The following is a 25,114-nucleotide window of genomic DNA, read 5'->3' as shown; positions in this document are numbered from 1 at the left end:
TTTTAATAGTATTAGTGGCTTGAAGAGCTTCTGCTGCAGATGGATGTTGAAATTCTTCCCCTTCTGAACCCTCATCTTCGCTTTCCTCTTTGTCCTGAGAGAAGGATAAGATGTCGTATACAATATGTTCTTCACTTAGATTGTCGCATACTTCCAAACTATGTAAGAACTTTGAAACTGAAATGCAGCAGACTGTTTTATTACAGCCAGCGGAACCTCATCTTCCTCTTCAAAATTAACATTAATTAATTTAGCCAGTGGAATGTCATCTTCTTCATCAAAGCTATCATTTCTATCATCCTCACTTTCTACGAATCCTCCATGTCTAAAACAGTCGGCAATTGTTTTTGATGAAACTCTATCCCATGCTTTAGCGATCATTGATACTGCATCTAAAAGGTTAATACAACACTTTTTGCCTTGTTCAGCATTTTCTATGATTTTCATTAAGTGAAACTTTTTAAAATGCACTTTTAATGATCGAATAATCCCTTGGTCGATTGGCTGCAGAACAGAGGTAGTGTTTGCTGGTAAAAACTCGAGTTTTATGTTTTTTAAATTATCAACTTTCGGATGAGCGGGACATTTGTCTACTAAAAGTTAAATTTTTTTCTTGGTCTTCACCAACTTTGCATCCCATTCAAGAAGAATACTGACAAATAAATCAGAAGTCATCCAGGCCTTTTTGTTGGACTTGTACACGACAGGTAATGTCTTGATATGTTTGAAACATCGTGGATTTCTCGACTTGCCGATCACAATAAGTTTAGGTTTATCCGATCCTGTCATATTGGTAGCAACTAAGACTATAATTCGTTCCTTTAATAATTTTCCGCCAGTAGAAGTTTCACTGGGGTCAGTTCATAAAAAAGTCCTGTCTCGTCGGCATTATATATTTCGTCATCCTTATATCCTTTTCGTATTTCAGGCCAGACAGTTGTTAACCAGTTTTCACGTACTCCTTAAGGTACACTGGCAGCTTCGCGCCCAACTTTCAGAACATTTAAAGTCCACTTTACCCATAATTCTTCCAAAATCATTTGCTTTTGCTTGTAATATTGGACCACTTATGGGAGTTCCACGACTTCGTTGACTTTTGAACCACTTGAGTAAGGCTTGATCGATATCTGGGTGTTGAGATAACTTGAGTTTTTTCTTGCCTAATAAATTTTCGTTGAACGCTTCTTTAATTTTATCCTTGTTCTTCAAAATTGTGGTTACACTTGAGTGAGATAAATCAAATTCAGTAGCTACAGTAGCATTATTTTCACCAGATTTTTTTCTTCAATTGAAAGAACTTTTCTTTTCTTTGACACCGAAGCCATTGTACAATGTTTGTAATCACAAAAACACAATCAAAGCACATACGAAGGTAAAATAACAATAAAAAGCAACATCAACCCTTTTTAGAAACAGTTAATCCACGCTGGACTGGAATAAACTACGCACAATACGTTTACGTCTATCATGCAGATGTTCAGAAATAGGGTATTCCCCGAAAACTCTGTATTTCACCACGGCGAGTCGTTGCTCATCGGTTGTCGCAATAACCGGTCTAAAAAATACAAATTCAGCGAAATGAAGTCGTTAAAAGCGACTTCGTCATTATAACCGATGACGTATAGCCGGACTTTTTTACTATTGAAAATATAGAAATCCAAATCCAACCAAGATACGGGCGTTTGGTCGTTATATGCGACATTCACTGTATTCATTTTGCGGCATTTCGGGTTCGAATAAGCAATAAATTTGCTAGATTTTAATAATATACTTAATTACAAACTCAAATATGCCGTCTTTTATAATATTATAACCTAGAAGGATGACACCATTGACACCTAACTCGCCTGTGAAAGGAACGATTTGAATTTCCTTTTTTCCAATATATGTGACCCACTTCAGACTTCTTTATCATTTTTCAGCACAAAAGGAGTTTTTAGTCTTAATATTAATTTAAAAAACGCACTGAAACTACTCAAAATATCCTTTTAATACTAATCACAAAACACAAATATACTAATACTGTACGAAAGGTGCACTATCCAAAAGTAAACAACGAGCGCAGTTTCCAAATACGTTTATCGCGAGAATATTTCTGGGCAAAATTTACGGCGTTGCCGCTGTGTGTGGAAATTTGGTGATTTAAAGAATCCAAATAAAAAATATTAATTATTATTACTGTTTAGTGTAAATATAGAATAAAATAGTTTTGGTTATTAAACGAGTTTCACTCTTTCTATTGCTTTATAATAAAGAATGCAACTCAGTTTTAGCTAATTATAATAATTTATTATATCACTTTATTTTCTTCTGCTAAAATTGAGTAATCATGTTTATCAACAAAATATCCCCTCTGCCCCCTGTGTAGATGTTGCGCTCTATCCAAAGCAGCCAATGTATACTTTACTGTATTCAATGTTCTAAGAATATGGGTTATTAAAATTGTATCTGTAACTGACCTTTTTGCTGTTGATGCATTATAAATTATATTTTATTATTATATTTAAATTATATTATATTTAATTATATTATATTTTATTATATATACCGCCCGGACTCAACTCCCAGGTATATGAAGATATTTTTGAATATTTATCTACTTTAACCTATTTATATAATCAAAGAGTACTTGTTTTGGGTGACTTTAATATCCCCGAGTTTACTTCTTATTCAGTTAATTCTGCCTCATCCAGTAGACTAAGTCAGTTTATTCACCTCTTGGAATTTTTCGACTGGCATCAAATTAATTCTATTAGGAATTCTCAAGGTAGGATATTGGATCTTGTCATCTCGTCTGATTCTGAGCTTTGCACAGTGGAGGGTTGCTCTGATTCTTTGGTGGAGGAGGAAGCAGTTCATCCATCTTTACTCATAAGAATTAATGACGTCAAGAGCAAGAAATGTAATACTTGTAAAGTAGAAAATATTTTCTATAATTTTAAGAGAGCTGATCTTAGAGTTTTATATGATAGCTTCCTCGGAATTGATTGGAGTGATTTGGGAGTCGCTGGGGATGTCAATAATGCCCTGGAGCTCTTTTATCAAAAAATGTATTCCTGTCTTAATGAGCTTGTTCCAAAAACTGTAAAACGAACACGAACCTATCCGCCATGGTTTACCGCAAATGAAATCCCTAAAAGAAAAACATAACAAGTGGAAAAAATTTAAACGTTTTGGTCATCTTCAAGATTTAGCCAGATTTAAAGAATTACGTTCTAAGATTAAAAGAGATATTGATCTGTCTTATAAGCAATATTGTAGAGGGCTTGAAGATGAGTTAAAATTAAAACCTCATAATTTTTGGAAGTTAATTCAGAACTCAAAAGAAAATAGCTCGTTACCACAATCTATGTTTGATCAATGAAGAGAGCTGTTAAGTAGCCCTCAGGGTATTGCCAATGCATTTGCCGATTACTTCCAGAGTTCTTATACTACTGGTGAATCGCCGCAAAATAATGTTGATATAACTCAAAAGCCTTATGTACAGGGTGGGCCAATTTAGACGTTTTCTTATGGGAAGTCATGTCCCTGTTAGAGATAAAAAAATTTTGACCTCCATTCTCCGGGCTCAAATTTTAAAAGAAGTTTATTGAAGCAAATGAAATTTTGCTATGGCAAACAGTTTGGCCGCTAGAGGGCGTTTCTGAAATTTGGTCTTTTTCGTTTTTCGGCTATGACTGCTGTGTTTTTAAAGATAAATGATTTCTGTAGAGACTTTCTTATAGCACTTTTAAGCGCTTAACATGCTCATGATATTTAAATTTATACAGGGTGCTTCATTATTATTTTTTTTTTTTTTTTTTTTTTTTTTTTATGGAATGCATATTATTTTTTTGCATTTTCTTGTAGCCCTTAAAATTCCCTTTTCAAATATATATAACACTTATAATCTAAATTCATTAGTTTAGGAGATATAAATAGATTTCTTAAGTATCAATAAATTATAATGCCGTGCCATTTAAAACGCCAAAAAAACAGAGTAGGCGGGTGACACAATTGCGGGTGAAACAATTGCGTAAAGGGTTGAGTAGGCGGTTGTCAAACTGCTTTGAGTAATACGTCATTTTGACATAAACAAGCTTATTTTCATAATCTGTTTTACTTTGTATTTCTTTTATGTGATAATCACAATGTATCAAAACTATGAAAAATTCAATATGATTAAATGTTTTATTGAATGTAATGAAAATGCAAGAGAGGCCTGTAATTTATATCAACGACGATATCCAGAACGGGGGCAGCCACATAGTACGCTGTTTGAGAAATTAAAAAGAAACCTTATTAATTTTGGTTCTTTTGCTAAACCGCGAAGAAATGCTAATAATAATATAAATGACGATCAAGAACTATTGGATATAACAGTTTTGGGCGCAATTGAAAATAACTCTAATCTATCCAACCGGAAATTGGAAGTAGAAACTGGTGTGCCAAGGATCTCTGCAAGACGGATTTTAAAAAAAATATAGGTATAAAGCTTATCGAACCCGAAAAGTTCATCATCTCTTTCCTGCGGATCGTGATAGAAGATTGGAATTCTGTCGGTGGTATTTGCAAAAGTGTGGTCAAGATACAACATTTGGCTACAATTGTATTTGGACGGATGAAGCATCGATTAGTAGTGCAGGTATTTTTAATAGGTATAATAGGTATACCTGGGCTCGAGCAAATCCTCACGCAACGGTGGCTGTAAGAAATCAAGGCCGTTACAGTTTTAGTGTATGGGTAGGCATATTTCGTGGTAGATTTATTGGTCCCTATATTTATGATGGACAGTTAAATTCAGAGCGATATTTACAAATTCTGCAAACGCAAGTTGAGCGCTTCCTAGAGGAATTGCCTCTAGCCCAGCAGAGGCATCCTATATTTTTCCAGCAGGATGGTGCGCCACCGCACAATTCTAGAGTGGTCAGTAATTATTTAAATGAGCAGTTTGGTGAGCAGTGGATAGGAAATCAAGGTCCAATACGTTGGCCGCCTAGATCCCCTGACTTAACACCCTTAGATTTTTATCTTTGGGGAATAATAAAAGACTTGGTATACCAACAGCCAATTACTTCAAGAGTAATGTTGGAAGAAGCTTTACATAATGCATTTGCAACAATAACAAATATTGAATTAAGAAACGCTGTTGATAATGTTGAAAAACGTAGCCGCTGGTGCATTGATCAGGAAGGAGCTCAGTTTGAACACTTGTTATAAGTACGTAATATATAGAGTTGCAGTTTTAGTTAAAATATCAATAAAAAAATAAAATCTGGTTTTTAATTTTTGTTTGTTAGTTCATATTCTAAGTTTAAAATAAATAAATAAATAAATACTTTTATTTATTTTTTTTTACAGTATTATTTTGTTTTATAACTGTATTTGTCCATTAATATAATTAATATTTAATAAAACAGGAGCTATTGTTTAATTTACTTTTGATTTTTAAAAGCGCTTACTGAAGTATCACAAATAAAAAATACAGAACCTATAACGTCCTTTTTTAATCTTTGAGTGTCTTAAATAACTGCACTTATTTTTAATAAGGACGTTGATAGCGCAGGCCCTTAAATTCTCATTATATTTGATAAAACATCTAATCATATGGATTTTTTTTATATACGTGTTTTTAATATTTAAGAAATTTTTTTTATATATCGTAAACTATTAAATTTAGATTATTAGTGTTATATATATTTGAAAGGGGAATTTTAAGGGCTACAAGAAAATGCAAAAAAATAATATGCATTCCATTTAAAAAAAAAAAATTGTTAATAATGAAGCACCCTGTATAAATTTAAATATCATGAGCATGTTAAGCGCTTAAAAGTGCTATAAGAAAGTCTTTACAGAAATCATTTATCTTTAAAAACACAACAGCCATAGCCGAAAAACGAAAATGACCAAATTTCAGAAACGCCCTCTAGCGGCCAAACTGTTTGCCATAGCAACATTTCATTTGCTTCAATAAACTTCTTTTAAAATTTGAGCCCGGAGAATGGAGGTCAACATTTTTTTATCTCTAACAGGGACATGACTTCCCATAAGAAAACGTCTAAATTGGCCCACCCTGTACAGTCCATAATTTTGTCTGATTTCACTGAAAATGATGTTTTACTGGCCTTAAAGACTATCAAGCCAAAATCAATAGTTGGCCCTGATAAAATACCAGCTTTTCTCTTATATGATTGTGCTTGTATTTTTGCTAAACCGTTAACAGTTCTCTTTAATCTGGCTCTAAAACAAGGATGTTTCCCGAACCTCTGGAAGTCATCAAAGATAATTCCAGTACACAAAAAAAATGATAAAAATCTCATCGAGAACTATCGGCCAATTACAATGATCAACAACTTTTCTAAATGTTTTGAACGTATTCTTCATTCGGCTTTATTTCCTTCAATGAGGGGTCTTATAGATCATCGTCAACATGGATTTATGAAAGGTAGATCTACCACCACAAACTTAGTTTGTCTTACAGAACATATATCTGAGTCAATAAATGCCAGGTCGCAGGTTGACGTTATTTATACAGACTTCTCGAAGGCTTTTGACCGTCTGGATCATGGTATTCTTCTAAATAATCTTGACCAAAACTACGGTTTTTCTTCTCACCTAATACACTTTTTTAGCTCTTATCTTACGGGTCGTCTTCAGCACGTGGAATGTTATGGCCGTAGTTCGGCTCAGATAGTTGCAACGTCTGGAGTTCCACAGGGCTCCATATTGGGGCCGCTCTTCTTCAACACATTTATTAATAGTATATCGGAACAGCTCACCGTAAATAGTTTGTTATATGCGGATGATACAAAATTGTATTATGGCATCAATAGTATCTTAGATTGTATGGAATTGCAAAATAATATTAATCTCCTCAATGCATGGTGCAAAAATAACAATCTTCCTCTTAATGCTGCCAAGTGTAAAGTTGTTTCTTACTCTTTGAAGAAAAACCTGATTATGTATGACTATACTATGGACAGTGAGACTGTCCCGAGATCAACGGAGTTCAAGGACATTGTTAATCGGAGCTACAGAATGCTGGGTTTTGTCATTAGGAACGCACATAGCTTTAATAATATCTTTAGTCTTAAAATTTTGTATTTTTCTTATGTGAGATCAATACTGGAATATGCTTCTTCTGTGTGGTCACCATTTTATATGAATCATATACATGAACTAGAAAATGTTCAGCGGAAATTCTTAAAGTTCCTTTCATATAAATGTGACGGAGTGTACCCAGAAATTGGTTTTTCACATCAACGCCTACTAGAAAGGTACTCCTTTAGTAGTCTTGAGGAGAGGCGAAAATCTGCTGATCTGAAATTTTTATTTAAACTTCTTAATAATAAAATTGATTCGCCAGAGTTATTACGACATGTAAATCTTCATGTGCGCCGCATATCATCTAGAAATTCTGACACATTTTACCTATCTAGACCTAGAACGAATATTTGTAAATATTCTCCAATGCGTAGAGCATGTGGCACTTTTAATTCTGTTCAGGATCAATGTGACATATTCAACTGCAGTTTGTCCGAAATTAAAAGAGTGCGCTTTTCCTATATAGTAGACATAAACAAAATTATTTTTTATTCAAGTATTGTATAATATTGTAGGAAACTATTGCTATTAATAATGTATTCTTTTTTTTTTCTCTAGTTTTGGATTGTAATTTGTATAATATTGTATTTTTTTCCCCCACTCAATAATTGGAATTTTTTCTGTGGAGTGGTGTAATTAAAATAAAATAAAATAAATATATAAATAAAATTATAATTCAGAAAAACTACCATTAGGGCACTCAACCTTCCTTTCTCCCTTATACAAATCTAGTTTACATATAGAAATTACCACCAGACCTTTTGCTACCATCAATGTTAAAAATCTAAGCAGAATTAATAAACACAATTAACTTTCTCGATTGTATGTTGGCTACATTTCTATGAGTTTTTTCTTACCTGAACATTCATTGCAGCTCCGACAACTAACCCTACACTTTGGGCCACAAACGATACTAACAGACATGCGCTTAAAAACATTCCAAATCTGAAGAACTCTAATGGCTGCGCAGTCATAAAGTAAACGATTGTTACATATACAACACAAAACACAGTCTAGAAAAAAGTATTGAAATTATTACATATTTATTAAAATACATTTAAAAAATGTTACCTGAAAAGGCATATCAGATACCGTTATTGCCAAATAGTAGGATCTAAGCGAGTACCATCGATTGAAATGCTCCTTTAATAGCACCGGCATTTCCAATGGAAATGATAAGATCGTGATTGTCATTGATGTGTACATCAAAAACAGCATATTGAAAAACAAAAAGCCCAGGTTCGATAAAACTTTGTTACCATCATTTCCAATTTGCCAGTAGAGGGCGCCGATTAGGAATCCTACTAAGATGTGAGCAAAAAGACGTAAATACATAAGGGTCTGAAAAAATAAAGGTTTAAGACTCTAAATATACATATTATATGGATATATGTTACCCAATCTCTTCGACTAAATAAGAGAGCTCTATTCAGAATTATAAAAAATTGTTGAAGTTCGCTATTTCCGTATCTTGTCATTGGCGTGGTGACCTTTTCTCCTAGTAAGGCTGAGTCAACGCTTGCTGCTTTTTCCAGGTCATCTTTTGCGTTGTCTACAATGAAAAACTAGTTTTATTAACGTCTTTGTTGTCCACCGGTTTTATAGAGGAACTAACTAATGAAATCACATTTTAAATCCGTTGGGTTTGGAAAATTTTCTCCAAAATTGGTTTTTTGAACTTTGGAATTAAATAATATAAAACCATATAAAAAATTGTAAAAAATTCAATTAAATATGAAAATGCTCAGAGCACATCTCTATACTACGAGACGGAAATAATTGTCAGTGACTCATTGTTAGAATTAGGGCCGCCAAGACGTTTTAGGGGCGAGGGGAATGGATTCCAGCGGCGGCGTATGCATTTTTTAAAAATGAATATACCTACTATTTAGGTCGAGTTTAGGTAATTAATAGAACTTTTTTAAAAAATTAAAAATTTTGTTTCTAGTATAAGTAATTTTGCATAAAACATCCCTGATATTTTGCTCAATTTAGCACTTGGGTTCTTATAAATTATCGGCCAATAATTGGAACACATACATGGCGGCTTTTTCTATTGCAAAAAATACTAATAGAAAAAAGACAAAATAAGAGGTATAGTTTCTAAGGTTTATTAGTCTATAACAACTAATGTGAATAAGGAAGACAAGAGGCACTTAAAAATAAATTTAATCTACAGGGTGTTATAAAATTGACTAAACAAGATATGACAAGATGATTTATTATTGACTGGACACAACCTATTATTTTTTAAATTTGTCATTCGCTATCTGAGGTTTCATAAGAGTTTAAAGAAGAATTGTCAGTATCACTATCACTGTTTGCGGAACCAGGAGTTATAATAAGTGGTTCAACTACAACTTCAACTTGAATATCCAAATCCCACATTTTTTGTTCTTCCTTGATCACATGTCCGATGCACTTTTGCCAGTTAGTTGCTGTTACGCCACCAATAGCTTCGTTTAATAAAACTTTTACGTCATTCAATTTAAACGTTTTATTTTTACTAGCAACTTCACCTTTTATTTGTGCCTTGATAAGTTCTATAGGGTTTAGTTCACAATGGTACGACGGTAAACGCAATATTGTAACACCACGTTCTCGCGCCATTTCATCAACAACATATTTAATGTACTGGTTTTTGTGGATACGAACAATATCGAGCAATTGTACCTTGAGCATATCTTCGTCGAATCGTATGTCCCCTTTTGATTTTAACCAGTCTTTTATGTCTGCTTTTCGCCAAGCAGTCGTTGGTATTTTTTCCACTCGCCGACTATGATAAGGCGCATTATCTATGACGATAACTGAATCGGGGTCTACTCGCACCAATACCGACGAAAACCACTTTTCAAAAACCTCTGCGTTCATATCTTCGTGGTAGTCACCCGTGTTCTTCGATTCAAAAACGTTCAGACTACCTTCCAGAAATCCAGAATCACTACCTATACAGGGTGATTTTTATAAGAAGGGCATGCTTTTGGGGGATGATAGGGGACGTTCAAATATAACTTTTGATATAAGACACTATGGGTCGGAAATGCTTCAGAAGCAAAATACAAATTACTATTAAACATACGTTAAAGTTTTTAAAAAAAATTAAGAAATTCATTTTTAGTTTTTTGACTGTTTAAGATATCGGTGTCAAATTTTCTCAATAAAGCTACCTAATAAAGATGATTTAAATGTCAAAAGTAAATGTTTTAGTTTCAACCAGTGGCGTAGATCAGATAGGCATTAGAGTAATTTTTTAATAAAAAAAAATAGTACGCCACTGATAATCAAAAATCTTAAGAATCCTTGGTTTATTTAACAGAAAAAAAGGTATACTACATCTTTTTCCCAAAAGGCACCATTTTATCAGAATTTAAAAATAAATAACTTTAATAAAAACCAAGGAAAAAAAATTTATTGGATAACGTTAAAAAATACTAAATAATAATTAATTTAAAAGGTGCTCAAAGTAGACGCCATTTTGTTGGATACAGAGCCTGCAGCGTAATGTTAAATTGTCGTGAATTTTCTGAATAACTTCACCCCTATCTTTAATTTTAGTATTTGGTCTCGCACGAACTCATCGGATTCGCCGAGTGTGCATATCCGCTAACTCAAAAAAAGATATAGATAAAGAGGGACATGATAACAAAATAACTAATAGCTTTGACGGTTGCTAGGATATTTTTGACATACGAATCAAAACTTTGTTATAACGTCATCTTCCTGATTAATTTAAATAAGATAGTTGTTTTGCCGTTGCTTTATTTTGAATGTTATGGAGCGATTTATGTGGATGAATTGGCAGATATGCATTTAACCCTTGGTGAATCCAGAGGAAATGCTGTATTGGCTCGCGCGATTTATGCTGAACGTTTTCCCAATCGAATGGTCCCAGAGATTTTTTTCTTAAGGTCGACAGGAGTCGTGAGTCATGAGTACGTGAGAGAGGACAATTACAAGTAAGTACCTACTTAAAAAAAATTAAAAAAAAAAAAATAAAAAAGAACTTTTTGTTTTACGTGAACCCAGGCATAAGAGTTCGTGCAAGACCTATTCGTGATAATGTTGAGGAGGAAATACTTCACAATATTGAAAAGGATCCAAATACAAGTACCCGAAAAATTGCTGATCACCTGAGGATAAGCCAAACGTTGGTTTAGAATGTTTTGCATGATAACCACATTTATCCATTTAAAAAACAAAAGGTTCAGCATCTGTTGCCTCAAGACTATGCTAATAGGTTCGCGTTTGCCACTTGGTATCTTCAACAAGGGGCTGAACACCCAGACATTCGCCAAGCTATTTTGTTTAGTGACGAGTCAACGTTTTGCCGAGAGGGACATGTCTGGGCTGTTGAAAACCCTCATGCTAAATTTATCCGTGGCTACCAACAAAAATTCTCTGTGAATGTTTGGGCAGGCATTGTAGGGGAGAACTTGATTGGTCTGTACATTTTGCCAAGACGTCTCATTGCAGGGAATTATTTGATTTTCCTTCGAGATGTACTGCCTGAACTTTTAGAAGATGTGCCATTGGATGTTCGGCAAATAATGTGGCTTCAACATGATGTTTGTCCGGCACACTATGGTCGCGTTGTCAGGGCATATTTGAACCAAAGATATCCTAGACGTTGGATTGGGAGGGGAGGCCCAGTGGCTTGGCCAGCGCGCTCCCCCGATTTAAATCCCTGTGATTTTTATTTGTGGGGTTATTTGGACCAACTTATTTATTCTACACCTGTGCCAGATGAACATGATCTTTTGGCTCGCATTGCAGTAGCTGCAGGCGAAATTAAAGATAGGGGTGAAGTTATTCAGAAAATTCACGACAATTTAACATTACGCTGCAGGCTCTGTATCCAACAAAATGGCGGCCACTTTGAGCACATTTTAAATTAATTATTAATTATTATTATTTATTATTTAGTATTTTTTAACGTTATCCAATAACTTTTTTCCTTAGTGACTTATTTTTAAATTCTGATTAAATGGTGCCTTTTGGGAAAAACATGCAGGATACCTTTTTCTCTGTTAAATAAACCAAGGATTCTTAAAATTTTTGATTGTGGCGTACTATTTTTTTTTATTAAAAAATTACTCTAACCTGATCTACGCCACTGGTTGAAACTAAAACATTTACTTTTTACATTTAAAGCATCTTTATTAGGTAGCTTTATTGAGAAAATTTGACACCGATAACTTAAACAGTCAAAAAACTAAAAATTGATTTCTTAATTTTTTTAAAAACTTTAACCCCCTGTATTTTGCTTCCGAGGCATTTCCGACCCATAGTGTCTCATATCAAAAGTTATATTTGAACGTCCCCTATCATCCCCAAAAGCATGACCTTCTTATAAAACTCACCCTGTATGTGTAATAATTAGGCGACGGCCCTTGCCAGAAGGAGCTTTCGAACCCGTGGAAAGCCCATCCAAAAAGGATTGCCACGAATTTGTGACATTTAAGTCCTGCCATACTTTTGCACGGGTGTGTCCTTCATTCAGCCATATTTCATCGGTGTAATAAATTTTTCTTCCTTCGCGCCGATGTTCACGAATTTCTTTTAAATATTTCCTTCGCCACAATACGATTTCATTTTTTTCTATTAAAAAAACTTTTGCGGTTCCTTTTTAAATATCGAAAATTCAACTCATGCAATGTTCGCTTTAAAACACCAAAAGATATTTTGGGTAAAGAATTATCAGCAGTAAGTTCTGTCTTAATTTTCTTTATTGTTGGTATGTCGTTCCTAAAGAAAAAACTGTGCACTTTCCGGCGAATGGCATATTTTACGTAATCATCTAGCACAATCTTTTTTCTGCCTCTTGTCTCCACTTGCTTTTCTTCTTTAGCTTTAAGACATCTAAAAACTGTCCTGGAACTTAATTTTGTTAAATTCCCGCATAATTCTGCCGCGTCCTCAATAAACAAATCTGGATTTCTAGCACGAACACTTTCATATATAGTTTTCACTAACTGATGTTCGCCAGAAGTCAAATATTTCCTTTTTGCTTTTTTAGCAGGCGGACCAGAACTTGACGAAGCTTCGTTTCCATTTTATAAAAAAATTATTTTACTTAAAATACCTATTTATTACAAATTACTCAAAATATTTATTAGAATAAACCCCCAAACGCGTCTATGGAATAAAAGAGCAACAAATGCAGGTATGTTGCGTAGGCGTTGCCATTCTGCTAAAATTAAAGGCTGGTCGGATTGCTGCTCCATTTACCGGGATTATAGATAAAGATTATAGAAAAAGACAAGTAATAAACTTGGCACCGGCGCGCCGCGCAAAGTTTTACTAAGTATAGTGTAGATGATTTCAATTCGAACACCTTACAAATTGGGGTACGGTCAATATACTAAATTCACGCATTGAAACAAATAGCAAAATATATAATGAGCGGTCCTCGTATATTTAAAGACATCTGATCGCTGGAAATTCCTAAACCCCGACCCGTTCAACGAGAAATTTTGTCAGAGAGAGGTAGGCTAAGTCCCCAGCAATGACGTGTAAAAGACGAAGACAAAAGATTACTACCGGCGCTTGGGGTTTGAATTGTGGACGGGCCGGGCCTATACGATAAATTTTACATGGGCCTGGTGCCAGTGGCGTTTTATGTTTTATTTCTGGTTTAAAATCAGGTATCTCAGAGGTCAGTGTGTTTAATCGCTTTTTTAGTTTTATGTGTTAAGTCGCGTGTCGTAATTTTATAAATTAATTTGTTGTTACCGTTGTGGTCTTTGTTTTTGTTGTTGTTAATACTGTTGTTACTGTTGTTATCACTGTTTTTAAATACTTTTTATCTAACAATTTAAAATGCCATTTTGTGAAGACCTTTTGATGTTTCTCATAATGAAAATTTGGAAGTTAATTCCGACTTGGCGCAATCGGAATGTTTAAGTAAGAATGTTTAAGACTTAGTTGTTTTAAATATTTTCAATTGCCTAAAAAACGAAATGCGCGGGGCCTCACAAAACGACATTTTAAAAAGAGTTTGTGAGATGACTAAACTTGCCCGTACTACCATCTACACAGTGATAAAAGCCGGAGACGTCATCGATCATTCTGTGAAGAGAAAAAGGACCAATAAGCTTAAAAAAGTTGATGATACCGACAAAGACCTAATACGCCGAACTGTATATCAATTTTACAGTCAAAACAAAGTTCCAACCTTAGACATGATTCAGAATAAATTACTTACAGATTATCCTAATTATATATATAAATCTCTTTTCACCTTACGTCATGTTTTACAAGATTGTGGGTTTAAGTACAAAAAATTGGACAAAAAAATGGTTGTAATGGAATCTCCCCGTATCGTAGCATGGAGGCCTGAATATTTACGAAAAATTAAGGAATACCGCCAATTAAAAAGGGAGAGACGATGTTGTGAAATATGGTTGGGTGGACACTAGTAGTAAGTGCACACTAAATGGACCTTGTTCACGCAGTAAACGGGTCATCATACTTCACGTAGGTGGCAATAAGGGTTTTATTCCGAACGCTTTACTATTATCGGCCAAAAATATAAAGGACTCTTCGGCTGACTGCCATGAAGACATGTCCGCCAGTCTATGTGAAAAATCGTTTGCTGAACAATTACTGCCAAATCTATCCCCCAATTCAGTCATCGTGATGGACAATGCATCTTATCATTGAAGATTATACCACAAAGTGCCCAGCAACAGCACAAAGAAGGACGACATTGTTAAATGTATGGAACTTAAAAACATGGAAATTCCTCAAAAGGCCACTAAAAAGGTGTTATTAGAAGCTATAAAAAAAAAATTGAGGAGGAATATGTTATCGACAAACTCTGCGAAGCACAAGGTCATACAATTTTGCATCTTCCTCCTTATTACTGCATATTTATTATTATTATTATTATTATTATTATGTAATTTGCCATAAAGCTGACTGTGCTCTCTGTTAAGAAAAGACGATATATAAAGAAATAGTTGCAGGGAATATATTTTATCAGGTTAGTTAAATTTATTACATTTTTAAATATTTTTTCATTTTTATTTTTAATCTAATTTGTTCATATTTTATAGGCGTATTTCTTGACGACAATTGATTTAATTGTCGAAACGTATATATTTATATATTTTATGACATTTAAAAGGTCTTATCAAGTAGACGAAAATGTATTTTATTTTATTTTTTATTCGCAAATATCATATATTTTGTAAACAAAAATATATGACATTTACAACTATTAATTTTACACAAAAATTAGGCAAAAATTAAAAATTCAATTGATAGTCACAACGACGGCTGGGATGCTTTTGACTTTTACCATACAATGCAAAATAAAACATAACGCAATGTTTGTACATTTTTTCATTCATTTTGAGCTTTATTTTGTTGTGACTTAAAACATGTAACATTTTTCGATTTTTTGCACAACATGGCAATGTTTAAAGGCACCAAAACCTTCGTTTTGACAGTCTCTTAGATTGCCTAATGTACTCATATAACAGTTAAAAATCACTACAATTGGTAAGTATAACACACCTTTTAAATATTTTTTACAATCCTTCTGTGGCACGCCTATGCTTTACAAAGAAAATACCGCTAATGACCCGAGTTTTAGTTTTTCTGCTGTTCGGATTGAGTTCATATGGACTATACAACGTTCGACCAAATCAGCGAGGTCACACCATTAGAGTAAGTGACATTTTGAAAGCTATCAATAAATTTTGTATAGTGGGAATTAAACATTCTTTTTAACCACTCTAGTTGTGTTGCTTGTTGGTCGTTTGTGATGTCACTGACAAATATTTCCGTCTCGTAGTAGGCTTTTTCAATATACATGGTGGCTCATCAAAAACAGTCCAGCAAGGTTTGAGGACCTTATTTAAAAAAATTTAAAAAATATGATGACCCGTCGATTTTTGATTTTAGAAAAATGTTTTTTTGTACAATTTTAAACCCACAACTTCAACCCCTTAGCGAGGGCGACATTCACCCTTATTTTTTTAATGGGAACACATGGCATTTAATTTTCTTTATAATAGCGCTTTGCTTTTTAAATTTTAGCTACGCATCTCCAAGAATTGTAATTCTAAACATTTTACTGGATATTTTAGGTGTGTGAGTAAAAAATTGTTTTTAAACTCAGTCAACCACCCGACTTTATCCTCAGTAAACAAGTTGATGTAAGTTAGTTATTTCTGTACTTTTCTTTCGATTCGATAAACATGGTTTATTCTACTGCAGAGAGAGTGTAAATGATTGAATTATACTTTATATATCATTTATATTATCAACGTGCACGAGTAACGGCAACTTTGTTTAATGAGAGACATGCAGATAAACAAGTACATCATGGTTACATCCTAGAGTTAGTGACAAAATTTCGGGAAACTAGTTCGGTGGCAAATAAAAAACGGATTATTGAAAATCTAGTAGGAAATGAGCCAGTAGAAGTCGGTGTTCTCGGTCAAGTTAGTATGAACCCTACATTACCAGAAAACTTTCTCATGTAACGGGAGTCTAGCGGACCACTGTACAGAGAATTCTAAAACATAATAAATGGCACCCATATAAAATTCAACTTCTTCAAGAATTATAACAAGATGAAAACCGACCGCCGTTTACAGTTTTGTGAAATAATGTCCGAACTAATTTTAAATAATCCCAACTATCTTTTAAATGTTTGCTTCTCAGGCGAATGTTCATTTTTTCTCAATGGCACTGTCAATCGTCCTAATTGTCGGTACTGGTCCGATACGAATCCAACGATCTACCACGAGGTTCATACTCAACACTCTCAAAAATTAAACGTTTGGGTTGGTATTTTTGGTGATCACATAATTGGATCATTTTTCTTACCGGGAAATTTAAATAGAGATACGTACTTAAACCTTTTGGAGAATGCCGTTAACCCAGCACTGATTGAAATTATGGAAAACGACCGATGAAGAAAATGCGATATTTCAGCAATATCCTCCCCCTTATGCATTACCAGTACCGCAGTTTATGGATGAAACGTTTGCTGGTAGATGGATTGGGAGAATGGCCCGCGAGATCACCCGATGTATCTCCTCTTGATTTCTTTTTGTGGGGACATCTGAAATCGGAAATTTATGCCACCCAATCTGAATCGTTAGAAGATTTACGGAACCGCATTATTCATGAATGCCAACAAATAACACCCGATATTCTTCACAATGTCCGGGAACGCTTTGAACAGTTACTGTACTATTGTATGGAGGTAAACGGCGGACATTTTTAACATTTAATAAGATAATACGTAAGTACTACTCAATAAAATTAAATTGGATTTTTCTGGAACTTGCAGCTCAAATTTAAAAAACAAAGGGTTAATGTTAACAAAATCAAAAAATCGTTTTTCTAAAATAAAAAATTGACGGGTGCGAGCGTTTTTGTTTTGTAAATCAAGAACCTCTAAAAATTAGCGCTAAAAGTATTAAACGTATAAGTGTATTAAATGTATAAAAAGTAATAAAAGTATAAAAAGTATTGTTTCAAAATCTTTGACAAGCTGCCATAGTGCGAAAACTCAAATTAGCAATTTCAAACTTGACAGTTGCAACTAGAATAAAAAGACCTTTAAATAAGCTTACCCCCTATTTTTGGGGGTCAATCACTTAACCCCCTAAAATCGATGGATCCGAGCATTTTTTTGAATTCATTAATAAAGGGCCCCAAACCTTGCTGGATTTCGATGGGCCACCCTGTATTTGCTCTATTACATAAAAACAAAAGCATAAATCATAAATAGAGTAACGTAAAAAATGGCACTGGTGCTCTCTTTTATTTGAAACTAACGTGCGGCTTGGCTCACGTGGAAGTAGAATGAAGGCTGCTGCATTCCTCGAAGCCAATTTAAAAACTGATATAATCTTTCTTAATGAAGACTGGCTGTCTGATACAGAGATAAGTTTTGCACATACTCCTGGCTTTATTCTTGTCCAAATTTTGCAGGACAGGCATGATTCATAGTAGGTGTGCATCTTTGCACATGATACAGCCAATTGTGAGGCAGTAAAATTTTTACCTCATGCTTGTGAGTTGGACTTTAAAATTGCGGGGACCGAATATGATGAATTCTTTATATATGCAATCTATAGATTTCCATCTGGTAATTTTAACAATTTTTTGGATTTGCATGAAGGTTTTCTTAAAACCTTAACCATTATTGAAAAGTATGTCAAGAGATTGTTTCTCTAGTTTTGGAATTCATCCTGTAGTAAATAGTGTTACAAGAGGGGTTAATTATCTGGCGAAAATATCTTCACAAATATTTCTATCCAGAATTATAATGTAAAAATATACGGGCTGTCCCGAAAAATGTGGTAAAAGTCTCAGATTCAGACAGAAAATAAAAAAATAATATGTAACTTTCCTATAGAAAAACTTCCTATAGGCTCTTCCTACGAAGATACGGCCCCTTAAAGACGCTGAAAATCGTCTTTTCTTGAATAACTTCTGAGGTAATTGGTACCTCTTAAAACTCCGCCTAGTCAAGCGTTGGAAAAAAACCCACTTAGCGTAAGCTAGTGGGGCCCAAAACTATTGCCTAGATGGTCCCAAGCCCATAGAAGGAGGAGGGAACACACGCAGGGGCTGAGAGGGATCGCACCGCTGCTCGGTATAACCTATGAGAAAACAAGGCCGAGCCCTAGACGGAGCCATGCCCGAAGAGGTAGCAACGTAACAACCAAGGTTTCAGGCGCTTCCTTGGGCCGTCAGTATAGGGGCCCACCCTTGCCTAGCCAGCGTAGGAGGCTGCCCTTTAAACTGGCGAAAACTCGTGGGGGAGCAGACCGGCGGTGCGACTTCTTCTTGAATTCTTCATATACCTCACCCTAACATAACACTTACACACATAAGTACACGCACTAAGTACAAAACACGACAACACACATCACCAACCCCAAAAAAAAAAATTAACTTACAGAAAAAGAACGTTGAAGAAAAAGAGCCCACAAACAAGACAAGGGATCCTACCCCCAAATCCCCCGAAACCAGGATTTCATCCATCCAGGAGGAGGAGCTACTAAGGTCGCCAGATGCCAGCAACTCAGAAGCTGAAGTAAGCGAAAACTCCTCGGCCAGGGTAGAACCAAAAGGTTTTGACAAGGCTAAGGCTAAGTTAACGCTACCGAAGCCGAAAAGTTGCTGCGACTTAAGAAAAAAAAAGAAACAGGCAAGGAACCGCAACCACACAAAGAGGCGGAAAGAGGAAAGATAGAGGAAAGAGGAGCGAGAAACCAACCAGGAGGGGTCAACAGTTCTCCAAGACTTGCTTCCGCTTCTACAAACCTTCTTGTAGGAGGCAGCTCTAAGGGCATCACTAAAGCCTCGAACAGCAGGAGACACCCGAGGAGTCGCCAGCTAGTAAAAGGGCGTGGACCAAGGACAAGAGATGTAAGGTGAGAGGCAGATAAGCTGAAGCAGCTATTCATCCTGCCCACGGCACTCGCCGCTGTCAGGGAACCACCCACCCAGGAGTAGTCCGGGGAATCTGTACCATATTTCATGAAAAAAAAAATTGCAACCCGCAAACGAATGACTGGATATGATAAAGGGGTTCATAAGAAACACAAAAAAAATAAATTGATACCTGGGGTAGTTGCGGGGTGGTTTTTGCGGGGGTGAAAACTGAAAAAAACAGCTGGAGCATTTTTCTATCGCCATTTCCGGCGAAAGTTGACGCCCAAATGAAAAGTGCTTAATGACAAAGTTGTAGACAATATAAAAATCTATAATTTTTGTAGAGGGCACTTTTGAACATAACCTCAAAATGTTCAAGATAAATGCAAAAATTGCAAAAATTTTTTTTTTCGTTTTTTATTTTTCATTTATCCAAAAATTATGCAATTTTCATAAAACTTGGTATAAATATACCCTTTAGTATCCTAAATAATCTCTATTTTTTTCAGTACTATACAGTAACAATTTTTCAAGAAATTCAAGTTTTTCAAAAAAATTACTTTTTTTTTAAACGAAATTTGTCCTTCAGAGAATTGTCCTAGGAAGTTCATATGGGGCTCATTTTTTTTGTTTTTATTTCTAATTTTTAATAAAATAAAGAAAGGTTATACATCCCATTTGAAAATAAGCCAAAAAATGCAAAAAACTGAATTTTTTTTTTGCAACAATGAACTTTTTAATAATTGTTAATAATTTACTAACAATTTTTAAAATGTCAAAAAAGTAATAGCACCACTAGATGCTACGAAAAAAAATACATAAGAAAATATATATTTCATCATGTAAAGTTCAATAGATTGTTTTATGCAGGAGACAATTCAAGCTTTCCCCCCCAGTATATATCACGTGCCTCGACGCGTATTCTGTATATTACACTAAATCAGCCATATAAGTCGATGTCGCTATATAATTATCGACGTGCAGAATTGATTTTGCGAACTTATCAATCCCAAACAGGTTTTTTTCAATTCAATTTGGCTACTTTTTTATCGAAATCGGCGATTTTCACATATTTCAGGACCTGTAATTTAAAACGCGATATAGTGTGTACATTTTTTATGTGTAATATCCCGTTTCTGTTTGGAGTTACTTATTATAGGTATTGATGTTGCAGCTCGGAAAGAGATTACCTCCGAAAGATCATTGAATTGCAGATGAATAATGTCAGTTAAATAGAAATCAACGCATCAGCATGTACTATACACTCATAGATCCCCTCTCCTAATTTTTGCTGCAGCTGCTCCCATAGTCTAAATATGTAAGGTCTGCTCGGTTGGGATGCGCACTCGTCCGGTTGCGCAGCTTCATACTTCTTAAACGCTTTGCTATGCAAGCAAGTACCCAACCGGTTGGAGGTGGGGGGAGCGACGAAGCTACCGAGCAGACCTTATATATTTAGATCATGGCCATTGTAGGCCAAGATGTTGATCTTTTAGTTTTATTGCATCAATTCAATTTAAACAATACACCGATCTACTTTTTGAAAGTATTATTGCTTTTATCCATTGTTTTACTGGCTGCGGTTCAACATCTGGGTTCGCAGGGAAAGGCAAAAAAAAAACAGTGGAAGCGCTCATGAACTCTCCGAACTTGGCTGAATTAGCAAAGCCATTTTATGAGCCTGACTCTCATCCAACTGTAATAGCTCACAATGGTTGTAATATGATTGCACATATTTACAATTACACTAAAGGAAAAGCAACTTTGAACGAGTTGAGATTTCACTGTTACGAAATACTCAAAAAAATCTTTTGCACCTGCAAAGGTAATTGCAGTACAAATCGATGTGGGTGTAGAAAGCATGGGCTATCGTGCACATCAGCAACACACATACAGGCAACTGCTCCAATATCGATGAAATAGAGGAAGATTGCAGTGATTCGGAAGAGATTTTAAATGAGTTTGAACTTCCAAGAATCTCATTAGACGCCAAAAATGAAGAAAAATGTGAAGACTCTGATATCAGCGATTATGAAAATGCGGAAAACGCTGAAGAACCAGATTGTACTGGAGAGTCCGACCATGAACAAGTTTCACAGCATGTAAATAAAAAAAAGACTAATAAATCAATAAAACAATACGTCGTATTATATAAACTGTACATAATGTAAAAAAAATTTCTTGTATCATAAAATATTGTATTATATTTTCTTGTATCATAAAATATTGTATTATATTTTCTTGTATAATAAAATATTGTATCATAAAATGTATAATGTATTCATAAAATCAAATACTGCAATAAATTTTCAGCAATTTTGTAAAATTTTAATCAATTTTGTACAATTATTTCATACTTCATTAAATATTTTTTATGGAAATATGTAAAAACCGCTGGTTTCGATCAAAAAGTAGCCAAATTTTGTTTAATAAAATCGATTTGGAATTGGTAAGTTCGAAAAATCGATTCTACCCTTCGAAAATTATAAAGCGACATCGATTTCTCTGGCTGATTTAGTGTAATATACAGAATAAGCGTCGAGGTACGGGATACATACTGGGGGGTAAACTTGAATTGTCTTCTGCATAAAACAATCTATTGAACTTTACATGATGAAATATATATTTTCTTATGTATTTTTTTTCGTAGAATCTAGTGGTGTTATTACTTTTTTGACATTTTAAAAATTTTTAGTAAATTATTAACAATTAATAAAAAGTTCATTATTGCAAAAAATTTTTTTTCAGTTTTTTGCATTTTTTGGCTTATTTTCAAATGGGAAGTATAACCTTTCTTTATTTTATTAAAAAGTAGAAATAAAAACAAAAAAAATAAGCCCCATATGAACTTCCTAGGACAATTCTCTGAAGGACAAATTTCGTTTAAAAAAAAAGTAATTTTTTTCGAAAAACTTGAATTTCTTGAAAAATTGTTATTGTATAGTACTGAAAAAAATAGAAATTATTTAGGATACTAAAGGGTATATTTATACCAAGTTTTATGAAAATTGCATAATTTTTGGATAAATGAAAAATAAAAAACGAAAAAAAAAATTTTCGCAATTTTTGCATTTATCTTGTACATTTTGAGGTTATGTTCAAAAGTGCCCTCTACAAAAATTATAGATTTTTATATTATCTACAACTTTGCCATTAAGCACTTTTTATTTAAGCGTCAACTTTCGCCGGAAATAGCTATGTTTTTTTCAGTTTTCACCCCCGCAACTACCCCAGGTATGAATTTATTTTTTTTATGTTTCTTATGAACCCCTTTACCACATCCAGTCGTTCGTTTGCGGGTTGCAATTTTTTTGTTAAAAAGTACAGATTCCCCGGACTAGAGGCCCAGGTTGGACCCTCAGGGAAGGTGACACACAGCACCGGCGCCTCTAGCTAAAAGAGGCAAATCAAAAAAGACACCCCACCCGTCCGCCAGCATAAGAAGCCTAGGCAACAGGGCAGAACTATCCCCCAAAAAGATGCCCAGACAGGCGCGTCTCCCCTTCTAAGGAGAGAAACCCAGTCAGGGCATCCACAAGGGACAAATGACCAACCCAGTTCCGGCTCCTATAGCGGGGCAGTCAACAGTGCAAACCAGCTCGTTTTTAGGTCCGAGAGAGAAGGTGGAAGGGTGACCAAAGAGAAGGGGACCGCCTAAGGCTTCATCTCATCTCTGAGATAAAATGAGGAGGACCAAGGCTGAGCTCCACTCCCGAAACTCCGAACTCTCAGAGACGGTCTGGTTTCTAGTCACGACGGAGGACAAACCCTCAAGAGACTGGCTTTTAAGCTCCTGTCAACCACTGACCGAGGGGGGTCACACCTTCACCGCGGTGATTTTTCCGAACCGAATTTTCAGAAACTAACTTGCAATCCATGAGTTGTTTGGTCAATGACATCTCAATAAATATTTCTACAAGAATTCGCACCATATAGTTCAGTCTAATTATTTGTTATCACCAAAAAGATTTAATATAAAAAATTTTGTTTTAAAATTGTGTTGACGTAACAACAACTTTATAATATTACAATTTCACATTTTTAAGCTTTAAAACAATTAAACTATTAAGGCAATTAAAAATAAACTGCTCAACAATCGAACTAGATATTTTATAAATTACTGAAATTTGCCTAAAAAAATAAAATTCATCAAGTTGCGTTTTATTCTATGAGTAAATCCTGTTGATAGCAAATATTTTTTGTCGTTTTTTCCTTTTTTTCATACATTCTTATCTCTTTTAAAGAATTTGGTTTCAAAATCCTAACAATTTAGTCACATAAAAGTGCTTGTAGAGACTTTATTATTCTCATTGTTACTATAATACTATAATATATTACTATATATTACTATAATAAATCTCTTTACTTTCTTAAAAATAATGGTTCTACGGCGGTTAGTGCAACTCGAGCAATTAGTACGTTGGCTACAGGAGGGCCTAACTCAAGAAGAAGTTGCTAACCGGCTAAATGTGTGCCAAAGTGTCGTGAGTCGTGCATGGAGTCGATATGTAGAGACTGGGTCTGCAGCTTACAGGCATGGTGGAGGCCGAGAACGTGCTACAACTCATGCTCAAGACCGCTATATAACAGTAACCGCAAGAAGAAACCGAATATTTACGGCTTCGAGAATTAACAGGTACTTAAGGCATGCTACTGGAAGGGTAATTTCTAATCAGACTGTTAGAAGAAGATTACATGCGTCCAATTTAAGAGCCAGACGACGTGCCACACATCCACGGTTGATAGGGGAACATCGTGCATGCAGAAATCGGTGGGCAATAGAACACAGTAATTGGAATTTTCAAAACTGGAAGTCTTGTATGTTTACGGATGAGTCCAGATTTCGGCTATATATGTGTGATAGTCGAATTTTGGTGTGGAGGGAAAGGGGACAGCGATACTATGAAAATTTGATGGCGCCCAGTACCCTTTTTGGTGGCGGTTCAGTTTGCGTATGGGGAGGCATATGTTTCGATGGCCGCACCGATTTAGTGGTGTTAAGAAATGAATCAATGAACGCTATACGATATAGAGACATTATTATAGAGAACATAATTGTACCATTTTTTGGTGCAATAGGCCAAGAATTCGTTTTAATCGATGATAATGCGCGCCCGCACCGTGCGAGAATTGTCAATGATCGCATTAAATTTCATGGCATTACCAGAATGGACTGGCCACCACATTCACCCGACATGAATTGCATTGAACATGTATGGGCCGAAATGTCTCGAAGATTAAACCAGCTCGAACAGCCACCTCTAACCTTAGAACAACTAGCCAATCAATTACCGGAAATATGGCAAAACATTCCTCAACACTACATTATCAACTTAATAAGAACTATGCCAAACAGGGTGACAGCACTAAGACGAGCCAGGGGTGGACCTACGAGGTATTAATTTTCATGACAGGACTTTGGGGCACGCTTTACAGGGTGTAATTTTATTTTAATTTTTCCTGTTGTGTGTTAAAAATTTAAATTTTTTAGGAGATATCTGTTTATTTAATTTTTTTGGGGGGCTATTGTGAGTGAACTTAATAGAGATTTATTTATTACATTTAATTTTGTTTTATTGTAAATCATTAGCAAACTAAAATTGCAGATTTTTATAATATCCAC

General features: G+C 34.8%; 1 protein-coding gene across 3 annotated transcripts in view; it reads right to left on the bottom strand.

Annotated features, from left to right (window-relative positions):
• LOC126744568 (ATP-binding cassette sub-family G member 4) overlaps positions 1–25,114 on the bottom strand; it is a 217,662-nt gene that overhangs the window by 26,228 nt on the left and 166,320 nt on the right. For all 3 annotated transcript variants that reach the window (XM_050452029.1, XM_050452030.1, XM_050452028.1), the window contains 3 exons: positions 8,481–8,635; positions 8,155–8,424; positions 7,941–8,096 (listed from right to left, as the gene is read on the bottom strand). In XM_050452029.1, the coding sequence (XP_050307986.1) occupies positions 7,941–8,096; positions 8,155–8,424; positions 8,481–8,635 (581 nt within the window). The remainder of the gene's footprint in view (positions 1–7,940; positions 8,097–8,154; positions 8,425–8,480; positions 8,636–25,114) is intronic.

This window comes from Anthonomus grandis, chromosome 14 (genome assembly GCF_022605725.1).
Source record: "Anthonomus grandis grandis chromosome 14, icAntGran1.3, whole genome shotgun sequence".
Classification (NCBI taxonomy): domain Eukaryota; kingdom Metazoa; phylum Arthropoda; class Insecta; order Coleoptera; family Curculionidae; genus Anthonomus; species Anthonomus grandis.
The sequence above is the reverse complement of the archived record's forward strand: the minus strand, read 5'-3'. Positions and strand labels throughout refer to the sequence as shown.